This window comes from Heterodontus francisci, chromosome 8 (genome assembly GCF_036365525.1).
Source record: "Heterodontus francisci isolate sHetFra1 chromosome 8, sHetFra1.hap1, whole genome shotgun sequence".
NCBI classification, from domain to species: domain Eukaryota; kingdom Metazoa; phylum Chordata; class Chondrichthyes; order Heterodontiformes; family Heterodontidae; genus Heterodontus; species Heterodontus francisci.
In genome coordinates, this window is record NC_090378.1 from 54,858,961 (window position 1) to 54,881,400 (window position 22,440).

Consider the following 22,440-nt stretch of genomic DNA (forward strand, 5'->3'; position numbering starts at 1 on the left):
ATTAAATCAAGCAAGTACAATTTTCCCATTACAAATACTTGATTGATCCATGTCTTTCTAATTCACTAATTTAATTGGAGTCAGCAAAGACTATGGGTCCTGACAACATCCTGGCTGTCGTGCTGAAAACTTGTGCTCCAGAAGTAGCCGCGCCCCTTAGTCAAGCTGTTCCAGTATAGTTGCAAACTGGCATCTACCTGACAAAGTGGAAAATTATCCAGGTATGTCCTGTCCTCAAAAAGGACAAACCCAATCTGGCCAATTACCACCTCATCAGTCTTCTCTCAATCATCAGCAAAGTAATAGAAAGTGTCAGCAACAGTGCTATCAAACAGCACTTACTCACTACTAATAACCTGCTCACCAATGCTCAGTTTGAGTTCTGCCAGAACTACCTGGTTCCAGACCATATTGCAACTTTGGTTCAAACATAGACAAAAAAGCTGAATTCCAGAGGTGAGGTGAGAGTGACTGCCTTTGACATCAAGGCAGCATTTTGAGACTGTGGTATTTAGGGGCCCGAGTAAAAAAGAAGTTAATGGGAATAAGGGGAAAAGTCTCCACTAAAGGGTGTCACAACTAATACAAAAGAAGATGGTTGTGGTTATTGGAGACATTAATGATTTAGACATGAATATAGGGGGTATGATCAGTAAGTTTGCAGATGACTCGAAAATTGGTGGTGTCATAAACAGTGAGGAGGAAAGCCTTAGATTACAGGACGATATAGATGGGCTGGTAGGATGGGTAGAGGAATGGCAAATGGAATTTAATCCTGAGAAATGTGAGGTGATACATCTTGGGAGGATTAACAAGGCAAGGGAATAGACAATGGATGGTAGGACCCTTGGAAGTACAGAGGGTCAGAGGGGCCTTGGTGTACTTGTCCATAAATCACTGAAGGCACCAGCACAGGTAGATAAGGTGGTTAGGAAGGCATATGGGATACTTGCCTTTATTAGCCGAGGCATAGAACATAACAGCAAGGAGGTTTTGATGGAGCTGTATAAAACGCTGGTTAGACCACAGCTGGAGTACATTTCTGGGCACCACACTATAGGAAGGATGTGATTGCACTGGAGAGGGTGCAGTGGAGATTCACCAGGATGTTGCCTGGGCTGGAGCAGTTCAGCTTCAAGAGAGACTGGATAAGCTAGGGTTGTTTTCCTTAGAGCAGAGAATGCTGAGGGGGGACATGATTGAGGTATACAAAATTATGAGGGGCATAGATAGGAAGAAACTTTTTTGCCTTAGCAGAGGTGTCAATAACCAGGAGGCGTAGATTTAAGGTAAGGGGAAGAAGGTTTAGTGGGGATTTGAGGAAATTATTTTCACCCAGAGGGTGGTTAGAATCTGGAACACACTGCCTGAAGAGGGGCAAAGGCAGGAACTCTCACAACATTTAAGAAGTATTTAGATGAGCACTTGAAACGTCATCGCATACAAGGCTACAGGCCAAGTGCTGGAAAATGGGATTAGAATAGATAGGTGCTTGATGGCCGGCATGGACACGATGGGCCGAAGGGCCTGTATAACTCTATGACTGTATGACTCTAATCACCGAATCCTCAGAACATCACTACAGGAGTTTCTCAGGGTGGTGTCCTATGCCCAACCATCTTCAGCTGCTTCATCAATGACCTTCCCTTCATTTGATTCTAGGGTCAACTGTTAATTCCTCAATGTTCAATGAGTTTTGATAACTCCCATAAATTCTAATACATTCTGTAAATCCCTAGAATGCTACAAACAAAGGGAACCATGTAACTATATCTTTCCCAATAATGACAGATCACAAACATCTCTTTGTTTTATGTAACAGCAATATATATGTAAACTCTTTAAACCATGGACTTAAGCTTCTGTTTGGTGGCATAAGGTCGCACTTCATTTAATTAAGAGGAAACTGCTGTCACTAATGGTTTAAAATTGAATGGAAAGAGAAAGAAAAGATTGGTAAAAATACAAAGGAAGGAACAGGGTTGTGACACCTGTCTACTGAGTGGAAAAGAAAATCAAAAGGGAGAGTCACACCTGGGTGGTCTCTGGCACCTCCTGGCATTGATGAGAGGAAATCACTGGCAATGGCCTGTAAGCAGATCATGTGCCTGGTTTCTTGACTGCAGCCATCATACAGCTGCCCGTAAACAAGAATACAAAAATAAAAGGGAAATTTTCACTGAATCTCAGATAAAAATAAAAAGTGGTGAAATGAAAATTAAAGAATTTAAGCACTGTTCATTTTGAACACAAGATAGCTTCAAAAATTTGCTGCTTCAGTACATTGAATTAATAAGGTACAACTACTAACAAATCTGTATAGGTATAAATTACTTTCTGCATTAAAATTCAAGATGGGAAACTTCATCAGTGCTCTAATCCAGAGTTGCATTAAACCATACAAAATACAAGATCCCCGGTTCGACTGCCAGTCTGTACTGAGTTTGTTAACCAATGACCCCTGCTGGACAGTGTATGTCTGTGCAGACTTAGCTGTGATCCTCAATTCCTCTCCTATCATTGAAGGACACACTGACATTTCTGTCTGCTATTTCATCCACTATCCCACACAAAATTCAGCAGGTTAGCAGTTGGAAAATCTGGAGATGAGGCCTATCACTGAATTCACCCCACCCTGACCTCAAGTTAACTCTCCATTAAAATGATAGCTGCCCATCTCTTCTCCAACTGCCATATGTAAATGTCAGCGAGGAGGAAGCACCCAGTAAGTTTCAACTTCCTGCTTATTGGCTCATCTGAGACCTGGCACCACCAACATGGAAAATACTGAAGGTGCTGCAGCAACACTGCTGTTGCTATGACCTGAAGAGGTGGCCATGAAGAGAAAGACAGGAAGTTTATTTTAGGCTTTGGCTGAGACAGACCTAAAGAGGGTGCAATAAGATCAACAGTGAGATTAGGAAACAAGTCTCCAAAAATGTTTTAACTATTGTTCTGTGAAATTCAGTGGAAAGAAGATTGGACATCGTGAAAAATCACTATGAGCCCACTTTGCGCTGCTGGCATAGACCAATTTCACTCTCTTTAGATCTCTGTCTCAGCCAAAGCCTAAAATAAACAAATGTATAACAAATGGACCTCGACCATTTGGTTTGGGGTTAAAGCGGATCACTGTGGCAAGTAGATGTCCCAACCCCACAGTATCCTGCCAACAAGAGGAGGATCCAGACCTCACTCCAGGCTGAAACATGAGAAATGGCCGTTCGGGGGCAGGAGATTTATTGGAAAGTGACTGTTGAAATACCTTGAGAAGAGGAGGGAACAGAATTAGAGTTGGTCAAAAAAAACTTAAAGTTGCATTTAAATTTCATATTCCATGCATCCTCCTTAGATACGACAGTTACTCTGCTTCTGCCCTCCAGTGGAATCAGCTGCATGCTTCAATATGATATACCCAGTAACTAATTGCCTGGTTTGCAATCCTTGTATTTTTTTTTGAGATAATGCATGTCAGTATTCTGTAAGGAAACTTGCAATTGGGCATTGCTGACCTTGACTTATTTTCAAACAAACTGATTCAATTTGTTGTATCAGCTATTCTGTGGTACTTGAAGTAATTATGGGAAAAGCATTTAGATAATTGGTTTTCCAGAATTCACGATATTTAATTCATGTTTTGCAGCTGAAATCTTCTGCCGAAATTTGTTACTTAAATAAAAGACCTCTCGATTCACAATTTGTGGGGTTTTTAATGGAACTCCAGATAGTTAGTATTGTAAATTGCTGGTCTACCCAGCCACTACCTCTGTGTGGTAGGATCTGAACTGAATATTCTCACACTGCTGAATAAAAATACCAGAAAAAATGGCACTGTTGGCTCTTTAAAGGATTAAGAAACCAAATAAGAAGTTAAAACATATCTTCTAAGAATGTATTTCAGGGGCTTGGAGAAAGAAGTATCTTTAATCATCAATGATAATTACAGTGACAATGAATTATCTACCAAGTTCTTTGGCTAGTTAGACAATATGTATTAACGATTAAATTAATATTTATTAATGATTGTCCTGGGTGTTGCTCCCAGTAATTCACAGGAAACATTCTCTCTCTTATCTGTCACTGTCACTTCATGTTACTGCTTTCTCTCTCTCCTCTTTAGCTTCTAAGTCCCTTTGTTTTGCTTTCTATTTCTCTCCCCTCTTTTCCACTATTCTTTCTATCTTCTTTGACTTCCCACCCTTTCTTCTTTCATTTCAGGTGAAAGATGAATGGATGGTGGCGAGAAAGGTAGCATTTTTTGGTGGTAGTTATGGACTGCTGGATGGGGAGTTGGCTATTACTGCAGGCTGGTAAGTTAGGTGTGCCTTTTGGGCAACAGGTCATGGGTGGGGGAGGGATCGAGGTGACAGTGTGCATATTTTGGTGATGAGAGGGATTGGGTCTGAGGTACAAGGTGAAAGGTAAAGCAAAGGCAAGAGCATGAAGGAATGGGTGCTTGGCGCACTCAGCTAGGAGGGAGAGGGAAAGGTTACTAAGGGCAAGAGGCAGTAGGATGAAGCATTGTGGTTAGGCATGAATCTTTGGATCACTAATTTGGTACTTATTTGGTCAGTATTTGGAACAGTGTTTGGACAAATATTGATTAAAACTATATCTCTATATAACAAGTTGGAGCCACTTGTTCATTGCTGAGTAAAACAGGTTTATGGTGCCAGTGGAGGACAGAAGAGGTCAAGGTACAGCTTTGTGATAAGGGCCTCATTTTTGTTTGAGTTTGAGTGGGGCAGATGGTGGAAAGTATAATAAAGTGGAGATGTTTCTGTATGGGCAAAGAGTCTCCACCGGTGAACAAAGTTTCAATTAAAGCTAGGATGTCTTTACAATTATCTCCAATGACGTCGTAGATAGCAAGGGATTTTTTCAACTGTAAGTGGAGATTCTGAAGGGAAATGAAAAGAGGGTCAAGATTGTTGATCTGCCAGTAGGGACAGGGGGCACAGTAGTGGATGGAGTGTGTGGGATGGGAAGGACGTTGGTGTGGTTAACCCTCAATGGGCACGCTGGAAGGAAGGTTAGCAAGATAGTAGGATAGGGCAATTGAGATTATTGTTCTTAAGGAGGCAGTGATGGGTGCCTATCGCAAAATGCTGGACTTGTGCAGGAGAAATAGCATCATGTATTTGGAAGTGTATTAACAATGATAGGGACATAGACGTTGAAGATAAATAACATCATATGACTGAGACACATGAATACTAGATTAGATTTTCAATATAATACAGGAAAATATACTGATACAATGCAATATAAACGCTTTTCTGGATTTATCTATTTCAGAAAATGCTGTTTGAAGCTGCTGAGACTCTATGTATATTAAAAGCTTATTAAGGTTCAGCCTGAAGCTATCATATTTCAACTAGCAGATAAGTGGTAGATGTGTGGGCTTCAAAGTCAGTAAGCTGAATTTGCTCTCCAGTATGTATTCATTCTTTTCCATAATAGTTAACTTATGTGTACAATTTTTATGTTTGTTCATACAGAAAGGCTCACCAATGAACATAAGGATGATAGCTCCTGTCACCATAATCACAGTCTGAAGGGCATCCGTGTAAATCACAGCAGTCAAACCACCTGCCAGTGGGAAGGCAAAAATAGCCATTTACTGATTTTTCAAGCAAATAATCCCAGACTGTACATAATAAATCTGATATAAATGTAGTGATGCTACACCCTGAAGCTTTTAGATTAATTTAAATGAAGATAAATCTTTCTTGAACAGTCAACCCATGGAGCTGTGTGCCAGAAATTATACTTATCATAGTTTAGCTTTCAACTTATTTTAATATATTTATGATTGGAACTTATACAAGGACCTACCATGGGTCCAATACAGTAGATATATCAGGACAGATTTCTGATTCAATAGACAGTAAATAGAAATATGTTTAGGACCAAGGTTTGAGCCAATTCTGTACAAAGACCAAAGTAAAAGAAGAGGTTTAAGCTCAGCATTTTTTAATATTCATTTACTGTTATATTCCTTAGCAACAAGGAATTTGAAATATTAATCTATTGGACTTCAGGTCTTATATATACCTATTCAAGATAAACTATAGTTTGTTTTGTTTTCTCATCTTCTTTAGGTATTCCTGTGGAATGCACCAATTGGAAAGTAAATTGCTGCTAGCCTTTGCTAATGCAAAATCTTTATTCAGCCCCTGATGTCGGGTGGCATGACAAATCAGATTTCTGAAAGGTTAACTGTTAAATTGATGAGTGTCAGCTGATAATGCAAGTCTAAATTATGGGGAAAGGCGGGAAATGATTACCCTATGGTTAATAAAACATGGGCAGCATCTGCTTTATTTATTTTCCTACTTTTTTGTGTGTCTTAGTATGTTGGAGCTCTAATGTACTGTGACATTGAGTGTCACAACACAGATTTGATTTTGAAAGTCCTCACATGATGGTATTCTAATCTCTGCTGCAATATTGGAAAAAGTGCTGAGTGGAAGCAAGGGACTCCTTTATGGAGCAGGAGGAAAGACTGGAAGGCAAGTCATGCTGAACGATTGTCAGGCACAACCTAGAGGCAATTTCACGGCGGCATAGATAAGGTTTTGCAAGCAGGTTTCACACTTATCCTTTTGCCTAAATATAGCAATGACAGAAGCAGGGAGAAATGTTCTTAATAATCTAAAAAAAATCTATTTTTGATCACTTCTTTGGCTCCATGTCATTTCCAAGCTGTGGGGGGAAATGCACTGCCTGTCCTCTGTCTAAACAGTTCCAGAATGAGCTGCTAGAGAATTGCCTCAGGGTAGCTCATCTTTTTTTTCTCTCAAATGTGCTGGCTTTCCTTGCTTCTTCCTCCAATGACCTGCTTAATCTGGAAATCATCACATGGGAACTGCAAAGCTTTAAATTCATGTCCAACTCCTGTCGTGCTCTGTGTATCAACCCACTGTAATTCATTGATCAATCCATTGATAAAAGGCAGAAAACAGATTACAAAATTAACTGTCGAATGGAACTGTAAAGTTGATGGTATAGGAATAAGATTATATTTGCATCTAAGGTCTTATTATGATACCTAATCTGGCTCTTGAATTCCCTATGTAAACCAACTCAAATTGAAAGTATCCAGGCATGGCTTAGACATCAGCCATCAATACAATATTAGCTGAATTTCCATTTAACTCATAGCTACGTGAAGGATTTCAAGAATTGATCAGAACACAATTTAGCATTTTGTTAACAACTTTATTTATTTTCCTGCTCTACATAGGCAATGATAATACAGTTGTCTAAGTGAACATCATAAATGGTATAATAATTTGCTGTTAAAATTAGGTGAGTTCAACCTAATGTAACAAAACTCAGTTTAAAATGGCAGTAACACATCCTTATCGGGGTGAAATTGTTCTTTGGCAATAACGAATCGGCAGCATGTTTCGCATCTCAACTGTTTTCATTCTCTATTCCATCGACTTCTCAAGGAAATTCCTACTGTTTATTTCTTATGATTCAACTAAGTTACTTCTGCTTAACATTCTTCCCAAACCTTCTAAAACTTTCTACAATGTTCTAAAATCTTATTCTCCAAACTTACATACAATTTTCCTTCTGTTCATCATCTTTAGCTTCTGTTCAAATTGTGTACCTCTCAAGTAAAAGCTTTCCAATTTAAATATCTTCTGTTATCAAAATTAAAGCATTATATCAGAAGATTAACTAATTACCCACCCCCTTCAAGTTTAGAAATCCAATTAAAACTGTACAAACGTATGTGTAATTAATTAAAAGTTATTAAATTACTTATTATGCTTAAAGTCATTCCATTGGGTACTACCAGTCATTACTTACATAGAGTCATAGAGTCGTACAGCGTAGAAACAGGCCCTTCGGCCAACTGTGCCCATGCCGACCATAATGCCTATCTATACTAATCCCACCTGCCTGCATTAATTCCATATCCCTCTATGCCTTGCTCATTCAAGTACCTGTCCAGATGCCTCTTAAATGTTGCTACTGTTCCTGCCTCCACCACCTCCTCAGGCAGCTCATTCCAGATACCCATTATTCTTTGTGTGAAAAATTTACCCCTTTGATCCCCTTTAAACCTCCTTCCTCTCACTTTAAATCTATGCCCTCTAGTTTTAGTCACCCCTATCATGGGAAACAGACTCTGGCTATCTACCCTATCTATGCTTCTCATAATTTTATATACCTCTATCATGTCCCCTCTCAGCCTCCTTCGCTCCAGGGAAAACAGACCAAGCCTATCCAATCTCTCTTTAAAACTCAAGCCCTCCAAACCAGGCAACATCCTTGCGAATCTTTTCTGCACCCTCTCTAGCTTAATCACATCTTTCCTGTAGTGCAGCGACCAGAACTGCACACAGTATTCCAAAAGTGGCCTAACCAACGTTATGTACAACTGTAACATGACGTCCCAACTCTTGTACTCAATGCCTCGGCCAATGAAGGCAAGCATGCCATATGCCTTCTTCACCACCCTGTCTACCTGTGCTGCCACTTTCAGGGAACTTGCACCCCAAGGTCTCTCTGCTCAACAACACTCCCCAGGGTCCTGCCATTCACTGTATATGTCCTGCCCTGGTTTAACTTCCCAAAATGCATCACTTCACACTTGTCTGCGTTAAATTCCATTTGCCAATCCCTTGCCCACTTTCCCAGTTGATCTATATCCTGTTGTAACCTTAGACAACCTTCTTCACTGTCCACTATTCCACCAATTTTGGTGTCATCTGCAAAATTACTAATCATGCCCCCTACATTCACATCCAAATCATTAATATATATGACAAACAACAGAGGGCCCAGCACCGATCCCTGTGGCACACCACTGGTCACTGGCCTCCAATCTGAAAAACAACCCTCCACTACCACCCTCTGCCTCCTATCACCAATCCAATTTTGTATCCAATTTTCTAGCTCACCCTGGATCCTACGCGTTCGAACCTTCTGGACCAGCCTACCATGCGGGACCTTGTCAAAGACCTTGCTAAAGTCCATGTAGACAACGTCCACTGCCCTGCCCTCGTCAATACTCTTGGTCATCTCTTCAAAAAACTCAATCAAGTTCGTGAGACATGATTTCCCATGCACAAAGCCATGCTGACTATCCTTAATCAGACCATGCCTTTCCAAATGCATATAAATCCTGTCTCTCAGAATCCCTTCCAATAACTTTCCCACCACTGATGTAAGGCTCAGTGGCCTGTAGTTCCCTGGCTTATCCCTGCTGCCCTTCTTAAATATAGGCACAACATTAGCTATCCTCCAGTCTTCCGGTACCTCACCCGTGGTTAATGAAGATACAAAAATCTCTGCCAGGGCCCCAGCAATCTCCTCCCTTGCTTCCCATAGCATCCTAGGATACACCTGGTCAGGCCCTGGGGATTTATCTGCCTTAATGCGCTTCAATACCTCCAACACCTCCTCCTTTGTAATGTTGATATGCTCCAGGATATCGCTGTTCCCTCCCTTGAACTCATTAGCTTCCATGACCTTCTCCACGGTAAATATGGATGAGAAATATTCATTTAAGACCTCGCCTATTTCCCGTGGCTCCACACATAGATTGCCACACTGATCCTTAAGGGGACCTACTCTCTCCCTAGCTACCCTTTTACTCTTAATATACTTATAGAATCTTTTAGGATTCTCCTTTATCTTATCTGGCAGGGAAATCTCATGGCCCCTTTTCGCCCTCCTAATTTCCTTCTTAAGTGTAGTCCTACATCCCCTATACTCCTCGAGGGACTTGCTTGATCCCAGCTACCTATACCTGACATATGCCTCCTTCTTTGTCCTGACCAGACCCTCAATATCCCTCGTCAACCAAGGTTCCCTAAACTTGCCAGCCTTGCGCTTCCATCTAACAGGAACATGTTGGTCCTGAACTCTTCCTATCTCACTTTTAAAAGCCTCCCACTTGCCAGACGTCCCTTTACCTGTAAACAGCCTCTTCCATTCAACTTTTGAGAGTTCCTGTCTGATGCCATCGAAATTAGCCTTCCCCCAATTTAGGACTTCAACCTGAGGACCAGTCCTATCCTTTTCCATAACTATCTTGAAGCTAATAGAGTTATGGTCACTGGACCCAAAGTGCTCCCCCACTGACACATCAACCACCTGCCCATCCTCATTTCCTAAGAGGAGGTCGAGTCTAGCCCCTTCTCTAGTAGGGCCATCCACATGCTTCTTCAGAAAACTATTCCGGACACACTTAACAAATTCTTCCCCATCTGATCCGTTAGCACTAAGGCAGTCCCAGTCAATATTAGGGAAGGTAAAATCACCTACTATTACAACCTTATAATTCCTGTCTGTGATTTCCCTACATATATGCTCTTCCACTTCCCTCTGACTATTGGGGGGCCTATAGTATAATCCCATCAAAGTGATCACCCCTTTCTTATTTCTAAGTTCTACCCATATGGCCTCGCTGGACATTCCCCCCGGGATATCCTCTCTAAGTACTGCCATGATGTCCTCCCTAATCAATAGTGTAACTCCCCTTCCTCTCTTACCTCCACCTCTGTCACACCGGAAGGATCGGTACCCCGGAACATTGAGCTGCCAGTCCTGCCCATCCCTCAACCACCTTTCCATAATAGCTACAATATCACAATCCCATGTACCGATCCATGCTCTGAGTTCATCTGCCTTACCTGTAAGGCTTCTTGCATTAAAGTAAATACAGTTTAGCCTATCAGACCTTCCACACTCCCTGTCCTGCCCCTGCCTACTGGACTACATAGACAACAAAAGATCGTGTGCCTAACCTTATCCTTTGCTATTTGTATATCTTTAGAGTCAACAGATTAATGATAAGTTTCCAATCGAAATGGCACACCATCCGTTGTCCAAATATTTTATCTCTGCAGGTGCTTAGCATCTGTGCTTAATTAAAAGTTAACTAAAGTACATTTTTTGTTTCCTTGTTTTGTTACATGAAAAGAATTCCATAAGTGCAGGTTGTTATTGATAAATTATCTGAAAACTCATTATTGCTAACTATGAGGAGAAGAAATGCCCTCTTTGTCTGATTTGTATTACTTTGCATAAGGTTCAAATCAAGTTCAAGAACCAGCTTCCCTTAACAGTACTGAAATCACATATAGTAGTACATTAGCCACTTCACCTCCATTAGTATTTTGAGTCCACTGACACTTCTCAGGACAGCTAGGGGACGACATATGGAAGAACTCTGCTACGTGGAATCTTGCACACTGTTAAGATGTGTTTTTCATAGATAAAGATTGTGGTGCAGTGGTTAGCACTGCAGCCTCACAGCTCCAGTGACCCGGGTTCGGTTCTGGAGTTTGCATGTTCTCCCTGTGACCCCGTGCGTTTCCGCCAGGTGTTCTAGTTTCCTCCCAAAGACTTGCAGGTTGATAGGTAAATTGGCCATTGTAAATTGCCCCTAGTATAGGTATGTGGTAGGAGAATTGAGGGAAGGTGGGAATATGGGATTAGTATAAATGGGTGGTTGTTGGTCGACACAGACTCGGTGGGCCGAAGGGCCTGTTTCAGTGCTGTATCTTTCTATGACCTCTATGGACGAGTTCTACAAATTGACTTGCCTTTCAGCAGCTGACAGGCTCCTTAAAAACCTGCCAACTCCATGGGCGGAATTTTATGGGCCCTGCAAGAGTGGATTTGGTGGCATGTGGGGTGATTTAATTAGGCGGGAGGTGTTTCTTTGGATTCCTGACAGTGGAATTTTTTTCCACAATTAAGTCGACATGAGTTTGCAGTGTTCTGGGGTTCCCCATGCACGGTGGCAGATTGCAGCTTTGCATTCATTTGCATCCATGAATATTCATTACCCTACACTTAGTTACATTTTTGGTTTGGAGGGGCTCACAGAGGGTGTCATGAATAATCCTTGTCTGCTGGGCCTTTCATAATCTTGCAATTAGACGCGACAACATTCTGCAGGCGGAGGAATAGAAAGAACACCAGTCCTCCTTAGATGAGGATGACTATTGTCATGCAGGCCCCCACCTGCCAAGAATGAGGCATATTAGTTTCGCCCCATGAATATTGGTTTTTAAACTGTTACTGGAGTAAAGAAAGAATGTGTTTTTTTTTTTAAAAAGCCTTAACTGGAAAGACATTTGCAAAGTAACAGACAGTACTTGGAAAGGACAAAGGGGCCACTCCCTGCTCCAATTTAATCCACAATGGACTTTTGATCACCAGACATTGAAGTCAGCATTCCAGGTTAACTGCTAAGATGGCCAAATACACAAACAGATGTGGTCAGACCAGTTTAGTCACATGACTAACTGGCTGTTGGAGCGTTTTGAATTTGAACTTGCCTCAGGGGTTTGAAACTGAGAAAGCGGTTTGCTCCTGGACTAGAAAAGACCTCTGTTCTGTCTGCTCTCATCTCGTTCTCACCAGCTTCGGAATCCATTGAAGACATCTGAACTCCGAGAGAGAAAAGTCTTCTACAGTGAACAAGGTTTACGAGGAATACTGGGCCCCAATGAAAAGCAAGATCTACCTACAAGCAGGGACTACAGTGAGCTCAAAGCACAGTAACAAAACCCCTCTTCAGAGATTGCCTCAAACCACTCCAATATTTTTCTTCTGCTCTTTTCTGTCTCTATTTGCATGTGCGTATCGCGTATGCATGCTAGCGTGGAGCGCAGTGTGTATCGTAGGCGTTAACCAAATTAGAGTTTAAGTTTAAGTTTTAATAAATTTCACCTTTCTTCTTTAAACCTGAGAAAACCTGGTGTGCTCATTTCTTTGCCTTCTAATTGGAAAGCAGTGAACAAGGATTCACCAAGGGGGAGCTCAAAACACAGTGTGTTTAAAATTAAACCCTATTACAGTAAGACCAGGTGAAGGCTGAGAAAGACCCCTAGACACCTCAGGTTCAGGGAGCCCGGCAAGCGGCCATTCTGGCCGATGAGTTTGCTTTAATTTATAAGTCAGTTTTCCAGGGGAGAACCTTTCCTAATCACCCCCACAAATCCGAAAAGGACAAAGTGTGGGAAATTGATCTCCACCCAGGCAGTCCTAGGAGACAAAGAAAAGCAGGAGACACAGGGGGCCCTCCTGCAGCCAAAAAAGGTGCTGTGAGCAAGAGTGAGACCCAGAGACCTGTGTGCTTCCATTGGAATAAGGCAGGGCATTTAAAAGCTGACTGCTAGAAACTAAAGGGAAAACCGTTAGGGTTAATCAGGGCACACCCGCTCAGTGAAGACGGGACCCTGATGGAAAGCCCAGCAGAACAAGCTGTGGCTTTAACGGCAGTAAGAGTGCAACCCAGGAAGCTTACTACAGCCAGTGCAGAGAAATTTAATAGGATTCCTGATGGTTATCAGAGTTTTGTGTCCAAAGGGAAAGTAACCCCATACCCCTCGAGTGGAGCAATCAAGCCCATGGACACAGGGGCCACTAGATCCTTTTTACTGGGAAAAGGCTTGACCTTTCCCCCAAAGAGTGCACACCAAAATGGTGGTGAATGGAGGGCAGTGTATACCTGTACCTATATACCAGGTGCACCTGGAGTGCGACCTAGTTTCGGGACCGGTGACCGTAGGGATTAACCTTAGTTTGCCTATGGAGAAGGTAGACCTGCTCCTAGATAATGATCTGGTGGGGTGAAGGTGGTAGCACCCCCAGTAGTGAAAGAAAGACCGCAGGAGGTCAGAGAGACAGGGCAGTGGCAGGAGACGGTTCCCTGCAGTTTGCCTGAATGTGTAATGGATCAGGCCATGATTAAACCAGCTCCCCAGAGGTGACTGCAGTGGCACTGCAGGCAGATGACCATGAGGTCTGCCTGTCTGAGACTTTCTTTGGAAAGTTAGGAGACCCAGGGAATGAATTAAATGGATTTTTCCTAGCTGAGGCTCAGTGAGCCGACCCAGTATTGCGAGAGTTAGCACAGGCTGCCCAGTCTGAAAGTGAAGCAGAGGGTGTCCTTGATTGCTACTATTTAAAGAATGAGGTACTAATGAAGAAATGGAGTTCTCCTCACAGACCTGAGAGCAAGGAGTGGACATTAGTTCACCAGTTAGTGGTGCCACAGAGGTATCAGGGAGAAAGATTAAGAAGTGCCCACGAGACTACAGTGTCATAGAGTCATAGACTTATACAGCATAGATAAATACACCAAGGTCCCTTTGATCCTCTGTACTTCCAAGGCCCACCGTGTCTGTGCTGGCCATCAAGGCTATCTATTCTAATCCCGTTTTCCAGCACTTGGCCCGTAGCCTTGTATGCTATGGCGTTTCAAGTGCTCATCTAAATACTTCTTAAATGTTGTGAGGGTTCCTACCTCCACTACTCCTTCAGGCAGTGTGTTCCAGATTCCACCACACTCTGGGTGAAAATATTTTTCCTCAAATCTCCTCTAAACCTCCTTCACCTTACCTTAAATCTATGCCCCCTGGTTATTGACACCTCCTCTAAGGGAAAAAGTTTCTTCCTATCTACCCTGTTTATGCCCCTCAGAATTTTGTATACCTCAATCAGCTCCCCCTTCAGCCTTCTCCACTCTAAGGAAAATAACCCTAGCCTATCCAGTCTCTCTTCATAGCTGAAATGCTCCAGCCCAGGCAACATCCTGGCGAATCTCCTCTGCACCCTCTCCAGTGCAATCATATCCTTCCTATAGTGTGGCGACCAGAACTGTTCACAGTACTCCAGCTGTGGCCTAACTAACGTTTTGTACAGCTGCATCATAACCTCCCTGCTCTTATATTTTATGCCTTGGCTAATAAAGGCAAGTATCCCAGATGCCTTCAAAACCACCTTATCTACCTATGCTGTTGCCTTCAGTGATCTATGGACAAGTACACCAAGGTCCCTTTGGTCCTCTGTACTTCCTAGGGTCCTACCACCCATTGTATATTCCCTTGCCTTGTTAGTCCTCCCAAAATGCATCACCTCACACTTCTCAGGATTAACTTCCATTTGCCACTGGTCTGCCCATTTTACCAGCCCATCTATATTGTCCTGTAATCTAAGACTTTCCTCCTCAATATTTACAACACCACCAATTTTCGTGTCAGCTGCGAACCTACTGATCATACCTCCTATTTTCACGACGAAATCATTAATGTACACTACAAACTGCAGGGGTCCCAGCACTGATCCCTGCGGTACACCACTGGTCACAGGCTTCCAATCGCAAAAACAACCCTTGACCACTACCCGCTGCCTCCTGCCACGAATCAATTTTGGATCCAACTTGCCAAATTGCCCTGGATCCCATGGGCTCTTACCTTAGAGTCATAGAGTTATAGAGTTGTACAGCACAGAAACAGGCCCTTCGGCCCATCATGTCTGTGCTAGCCATCAAGCACCTACCTATCCTAATCCCATTTTCCAGCACTTGGCCCGTAGCCTTGTATGCTATGGCATTTCAAGTGCTCATCTAAATACTTCTTAAATGTTGTGAGGGTTCCTGCCTCTACCACTACTTGAGGCAGTGTATTTCAGATTCCAACCACCCTCAGGGTGAAAACATTTCCCTCAAATCCCTCTAAACCTCCTGCCCCTTACCTTAAATCTATGCCCCCTGGTTATCGACACCTCCGCTAAGGGAAAAAGTTTCTTCCTATCTAACCTATCCATGCCCCTCATAATTTTATGTATCTCAATCATGCCCCCCCTCAGCATTCTCTGTTCTAAGGAAAACAACCCTAGCCTTTTCAATCTCTCTTCATAGCTGAAATGCTCCAGCCCAGGCAACATCCTGGTGAATTTCCTCTGCACACTGTCCAGTGCTTCCGATAGTGTGGTGCCCAGAACTGTACACAGTACTCCAGCTGTGGCCGAACTAGCGTTTTATACAGCTCCATCATAACCTCCATGCTCTTATATTCTATGCCTTGGCTAATAAAGGCAAGTATCCCATATGCCTTCCTAACCACCTTATCTACCTGTGCTGCTGCCTTCAGTGATCTATGGACAAGTACACCAAGGTCCCTCTGACCTTCTGTATTTCCTAAATCCTACCATCCATTGTATATTCCCTTGCCTTGTTAGTCCTCCCAAAATCATCACCTCACACTTCTCAGGATTAAATTCCATTTGCCACAGCTCCGCCCATCTTACCAGCCCATCTATAGCGTCCTGTAATCAAAAGGCTTTCCTCCTCACTATTTACAACACCACCAATTTTTGTGTCATCTACGAACTTACTGATCATACCTCCTATATTCACGTCTAAATCATGCATGTACACTATAAACAGCAAGGGTCCCAGCACCGATCCCTGTGGTACACCACTGGTCACAGGCTTCCACTCGCAAAAACAACCCTCGACCATTACCCTCTGTTTCCTGCCGCCAAGCCAATTTTGGATCCAATTTGCCAAATTGCCCTGGATCCCATGGGCTCTTACCTTCTTAATCAATCTCCCATGCGGGACCTTATCAAAAGCCTTACTGAATTCCATGTAGACTACATCAACTGCTTTACCCTCATCTACACATCTCGTCACCTCCTCGAAAAATTCAACCAAGTTAGTTAGACACGATCTCCCCCTGACAAAGCCATGCTGACTATCCCCGATTATTCCCTGTCTCTCCAAGTGGAGATTAATCCTGTCCCTCAGAATTTTTCCAATAGTTTCCCAACCACTGATGTTAGACTCACCGGCCTGTAATTACCTGGTCTATCCCTGCTAGCCTTCTTGAATAATGGTACCACATTCGCTGTCCTCCAGTCCTCTGGCACCTATCCCGTGGCCAGAGATGATCTGAAAATTTGTGTCAGAGCCCCTGCTATCATCTCCCTTGCCTCACATAACAGCCTGCGATACATCTCATCTCGGCTTGGGGATTTATCCACTTTTAAGCCCACTAAAACATCCAATACTTCCTCCCTTTCAATGTTAATATGTTCAAGTATATCACAATCCCCCTCCCTGATCTCTACACCTACATCGTCGTTCACCACAGTGAAAATAGATGAAAAGTAATCATTTAAAACTTCACCTATGTCCTCCGGCTCTACACACAGATTGCCACTTTGGTCCCTAATGGGCCCTATTCTTTCCCTGGTCACTATCCCAGAAATGCTCCCCCAATGATACTTCTACCACTTGTCCAGCTTCCTAGGATTAGGTCCAGTACTGCCCCTTCTCTTGTAGGACTTCCTATATACTGGCTCAAAAAGGTTCTCCTGTATGCATTTTAAGAATTCCTCCCCCTTCAAACCTTTTGCACGAAGACTATCCCAGTTGATATTAGGTAAGTTGAAATTCCCTACTATTATTAACCTACTATTTTTACACCTCTCTGAGATTTGCTGACATATCTGTTCCTCTATCTCTCCCTGACTGTTTGCAGGCCTGGAGTACATACCCAGCCAAGTGATTGACGCCTTTTGTTCTTAAGTTTAGTTTAGTTTAGTTTAGAGATACAGCACTGAAACAGGCCCTTCGGCCCACCGAATCTGTGCCGACCATCAACCACCCATTTATACTAATCCTCCACTAATCCCATATTCCTACCACATCCCCACCTGTTCCTATATTTCCCTACCACCTACCTATACTAGGGGCAATTTATAATGGCCAATTTACCTACCAACCTGCAAGTCTTTTGGCTTGTGGGAGGAAACCAGAGCACCCGGAGAAAACCCACGCAGACACAGGGAGAACTTGCAAACTCCACACAGGCAGTACCCAGAATTGAACCCGGGTCGCTGGAGCTGTGAGGCTGCGGTGCTAACCACTGCGCCACTGTGCTGCCCCATCTTCTACCCATATGGCCTCATTTGAGGAACCTTCTAAGATATCATCCCTCCTTACTGCAGTAATTGACTCCTTGATCAACAGTACAATACCACCTCCTCTTTTATCCCCTCCCCTATCACGCCTGAAGATGCTATACCCTGGAATACTGAGTTGCCCTCCTGCCCCTCCTTCAGCCATGTCTCTGTGATAGCAATAATATCATAGTCTGATGTGCTAATCAATGCCCTCAATTCATCGGCCTTATTAGTAAGACTCCTTGCTTTGAAGTATATGCAATCCAGCCTTGCATTTTTCACTTGTGCCTTAGCAGGTCTATATTTGCTCTGTCTTCCAGACTGACTCAGTTTCTCTTCTATATTTGGCTGTGTCTCACCCCCTACTGTACCTCCATTCTGTATCCCATCCCCCTGCCAAATTAATTTAAACCCCCCCACAACAGCACTGGCAAACCTCCCAGCAAGGATGTTGGTCCCGTTCCGGTTCAGGTGCAACCCATCCAACTTGTACAGGTCCCACCTTTGCCAGAAATAGACCCAGTGATGTAGGAACCTATAACCCTCCCTCCTGCACCATCTCCTTAGCCACGCATCCATCTGCTCTATCCTCCTATTCCTATACTCGCTAGCACGTGGCACAGGGAGTAATCCAGGGATTACAACCTTTGAGGTCGTGCTTTTTAATCTGCTACCTAGCTCCCTAAATTCTTGTTGCAGGACCTCATCCCTCTTTCTACCTGTGTCATTGGTACCAATGTGTATCACGACCTCAGACTGCTCACCCTCTTCCTTTAGAATGTCCTGCAGCCACTCCATGACATCCTTGACCCTAGCACCAGGGAGGCAACATACCATCCAGGAGTCTCATTTGCGGCCACAGAAATGCCTATCTGCACCCCTTACGATAGAATCCCCTATCACTATAGCTCTTCCACCCTTTTTCCTCCCCTGTTGTGCAGCAGAGCCCTCCGTGATGCCACAAACTTGGCTGTTGCTGCTTTCCCCTGGGAGTTCATCCCCCCAACAGTATCCAAAGCGATATATCTGTTTGAGAGGGGGATGGCCACAGGGGACTCCTGCACTACCTGCTTGCGCCTACTACTCTGCTTGGTGGTCACCCATCCCTTCTGCCTGTGCCGCCATTACCTGCGGTGTAACCACCTCGTTAAACGTGCTGAGAATATCGTGGATGCTCCACAGTGAATCCACCCGCAGTTCCAGCTCTGTATTGCGGGTAGCCAGTAGCTGCAGATGGATAGACTTCCTGTACACATGGTCATCAGGGACACTGGAAGCGTCCCTGATTTCCCGCAAAGCGCAGGAGGAGCATATCATGGGGCTGAGCTCTCCTGCCATGACTTACCCTTAGATTAATTAGTTACTCCCTTAATTAAAAAAATACTAATTACACGAGGGGCCTTGTTCTACCCACTTCAATGTAAAGCCCTTAATAAGTTACACTGAATTAAAAAAAAACACTTTAGTAGTACTCACCTTATCACTGGAGGGTTTTTTTTCAACAAAAAAAACATTTCCCTTATTTTTTAAGCTATTTTAATGCACTTACAGCTGCTACTCACCCAACCAATCACCTTGCAGATTTCCTGCGATGTCGCTCTCAGTTTTTTTTTCAGGTCTCAGCGCGCGCTGAGAGAGAGTGCAGGTCCGCCGGCCGCCACCGCTGCTGTCTTCAGGTAAGTGAGGGCCTCGAGTCCCATGCTCGTTTTTACAGTTCCCGCTCTGGATCAGCTTCTGCCCAGGTCCGCCAGCCGCAGCCACTCCTGTCTTCAGGTAAGTGCTGACCTTATTAATGCGGGACCTTATCAAAAGCCTTGTAGACTACATCAACTGCTTTACCCTCATCTACACACCTAGTCACCTCCTGGAAAAATTCAATCAAATTGGTTAGACATGATCTCCCCCTGACAATGCCAATTTTTCCAATGGTTTCCCTACCACTGATGGTGGACTGGCCTGTAATTACCTGGTTTATCCCGACTACCCTTCTTGAATAATGGTACCACATTCGCTGTCCTCCAGTCCTCTGACACTTTTCCTGTGGCCAGAGAGGATTTGAAAATTTGTGTCAGAGCCTCTGCAATCTCCTCCCTTGCCTCACAGAGTAGGCGGTGGCGCAGTGATATTATCACTGGACTAGTAACCCAGAGACCCAGGGTATTTCTCTGGGGACATGGGTTCGAATCCCACCACAGCAGATGGTGGAATTTGAATTTAATTAATAAATCTGGAATTAAAAGCTAGTCTAATGATGGCCACGAAACCATTGTCGATTGTTGTAAAAACCCATCTGGTTCACTAATGTCCTTTAGGGAAGGAAATCTGTTGTCCTTACATGTGACTCCAGACCCAGAGCAATGTGGTTAACTCTTACATGCCCTCTGAAATGGCCGAGCAAGCCACTCAGTTGTACCTAACCGCTACAAAGTCAATAAAAAGGAATGAAACCGGATGGATCACTCGGCATCGACCTAGGCACTGGAAACGACAACGACAAACCCAGCCCTGTCCACCCTGCAAAGTCCTCCTTACTAACATCTGGGGGCTTGTGCCAAAATTTGGAGAGCTGTCCCACAGACTAGTCAAGCAACAGCCTAACATGGTCATACTCACGGAATCATACCTTACAGACAATGTCCCAGACACTGCCATCACCATCCCCGGGTATGTCTTGTCCCACCGGCAGGACAGACCCACCAGAGGTGGAGGCACAGTGGTATACAGTAGGGAGGGAGTTGGCCTGGGAGTCCTCAACATCGACTCCGGAGCCCATGAAGTCTCATGGCATCAGGTCAAATATGGGCAAGGTAACCTCCTACTGATTACCACCTACCGCCCTCCCTCAGTTGATGACTCAGTACTCCACCATGTTGAACAGCACTTGGAGGAAGCACTGAGGGTGGCTATGGAGCAAAATGTACTCTGGGTGGGGGACTTCAATGTCCATCACCAAGAGTGGCTCGGTAGCACCAATACTGACCTAGCTGGCTGAGTCCTAAAGGACAGAGCTGCTAGACTGGGTCTACGGCAGGTGGTGGGGGAACCAACACGAAGGAAAAACATACTTGACGTCGTCCTCACCAATCTGCCTGATTCTGTCCATGACTGTATTGGTAGGAGTGACCACCGCACAGTCCATGTGGAGACGATGTCCCGCCTTCACATTGAGGATACCGTCCATCGTGTTGTGTGGCACTATCACTGTGCTAAATGGGATAGATTTCGAACAGATCTAGCAATGCAAAACCGGGCATCCATGAGGTGCTGTGGGCCATCAGCAGCAGCAGAATTGTACTCAACCACAATCTGTAATCTCATGGCCCGGCATATCCCCCACTCTACCGTTACCATCAAGCCAGGAGACCAACCCTGGTTCAATGAAGAGTGCAGGAGGGCATGCCAGGAGCAGCACCAGGCATACCTCAAAATGAGGTGTCAACCTGGTGAAGCTACAACACAGGACTATCTGAGTGTCAAACTGCGTAAGCAGCATGCGATAGACAGAGCTAAGCGATCCCATAACCAACGGATCAGATCTAAGCTCTGCAGTCCTTCCACATCCAGCCGTGAATGGTGGTGGAGAATTAATCAACTAACTGGAGGAGGTGGCTCCACAAATATCCCCATCCTCAATGATGGGGGAGCCCAGCACATCAGTGTGAAAGATAAGGATGGAGCATTTGCAACAATCTTCAGCCAGAAGTGCCGAGTTGATGATCCATCTCGGCCTCCTCCTGAAGTCCCCAGCATCTCAGATGCCAGACTTCAGCCAATTCGATACACTCCGCGTGATATCAAGGAACGACTGAAGGCACTGGATACTGCAAAAGCTATGGGCCCTGACAATATTCCGGCAATAGTACTGAAGAACTGTGCTCCAGAACTTGCCGTGCCCCTCACCAAGCTGTTCCAGTACAGCTACAACACTGGCATCTACCCTACAATGTGGAAAATTGCCCAAGTATGTCCTGTACACAAAAAACAGGACAAGTCCAACCCGGCCAATTACCGCCCCATCAGCCTACTCTCAATCATCAGTAAAGTGATGGAAGGTGTCATCAACAGTGCCATCAAGTGGCACTTGCTTAGCAATAACCTGCTCAGTGACGCTCAGTTTGGGTTCCGCCAGGGCCACTCAGCTCCTGACCTCATTACAGCCTTGGTTCAAACATGGACAAAAGAGCTGAACTCAAGAGGTGAGGTGAGACTGACTGCCCTTGACATCAAGGCAGCATTTGACCGAGTATGGCATCAAGGAGCCCTAGCAAAACTGAGGTCAATGGGAATCAGGGGGAAAATCCTCCGCTGGCTGGAGTCATACCTAGCGCAAAGGAAGATGGTTGTGGTTGTTGGGGATCAATCATCTGATCTCCAGGACATCACTGCAGGAGTTCCTCAGGGTAGTGTCCTAGGCCCAACCATCTTCAGCTGCTTCATCAATGACCTTCCTTCAATCATAAGGTCAGAAGTGGGGATGTTCACTGATGATTGCACAATGTTCAGCACCATTCGTGACTCCTCAGATACTGAAGCAATCCGTGTAGAAATGCAGAAAGACCTGGACAATATCCAGGCTTGGGCTGAGAAGTGGCAAGTATCATTCGCGCCACACGAGTGCCAGGCAATGACCATCTCCAACAAGAGAGAATCTAACCATCTCCCCTTGACATTCAATGGCATTACCATCGCTGAATCCCCCACTAT

The 22,440-nt window shown here is 44.2% G+C and overlaps 1 protein-coding gene across 3 annotated transcripts in view; it reads right to left on the reverse strand.

The window, feature by feature from the left end:
• slc5a9 (solute carrier family 5 member 9) overlaps positions 1-22,440 on the reverse strand; it is a 98,189-nt gene that overhangs the window by 37,633 nt on the left and 38,116 nt on the right. For 2 of the 3 annotated variants that reach the window (XM_068037167.1, XM_068037165.1), the window contains one exon: positions 5,512-5,592. The exons of the other annotated variant lie outside the window; for it this stretch is intronic. In XM_068037167.1, coding sequence (XP_067893268.1) covers positions 5,512-5,592 — 81 coding nt within the window. The remainder of the gene's footprint in view (positions 1-5,511; positions 5,593-22,440) is intronic. 3 annotated transcript variants of the gene reach the window in all.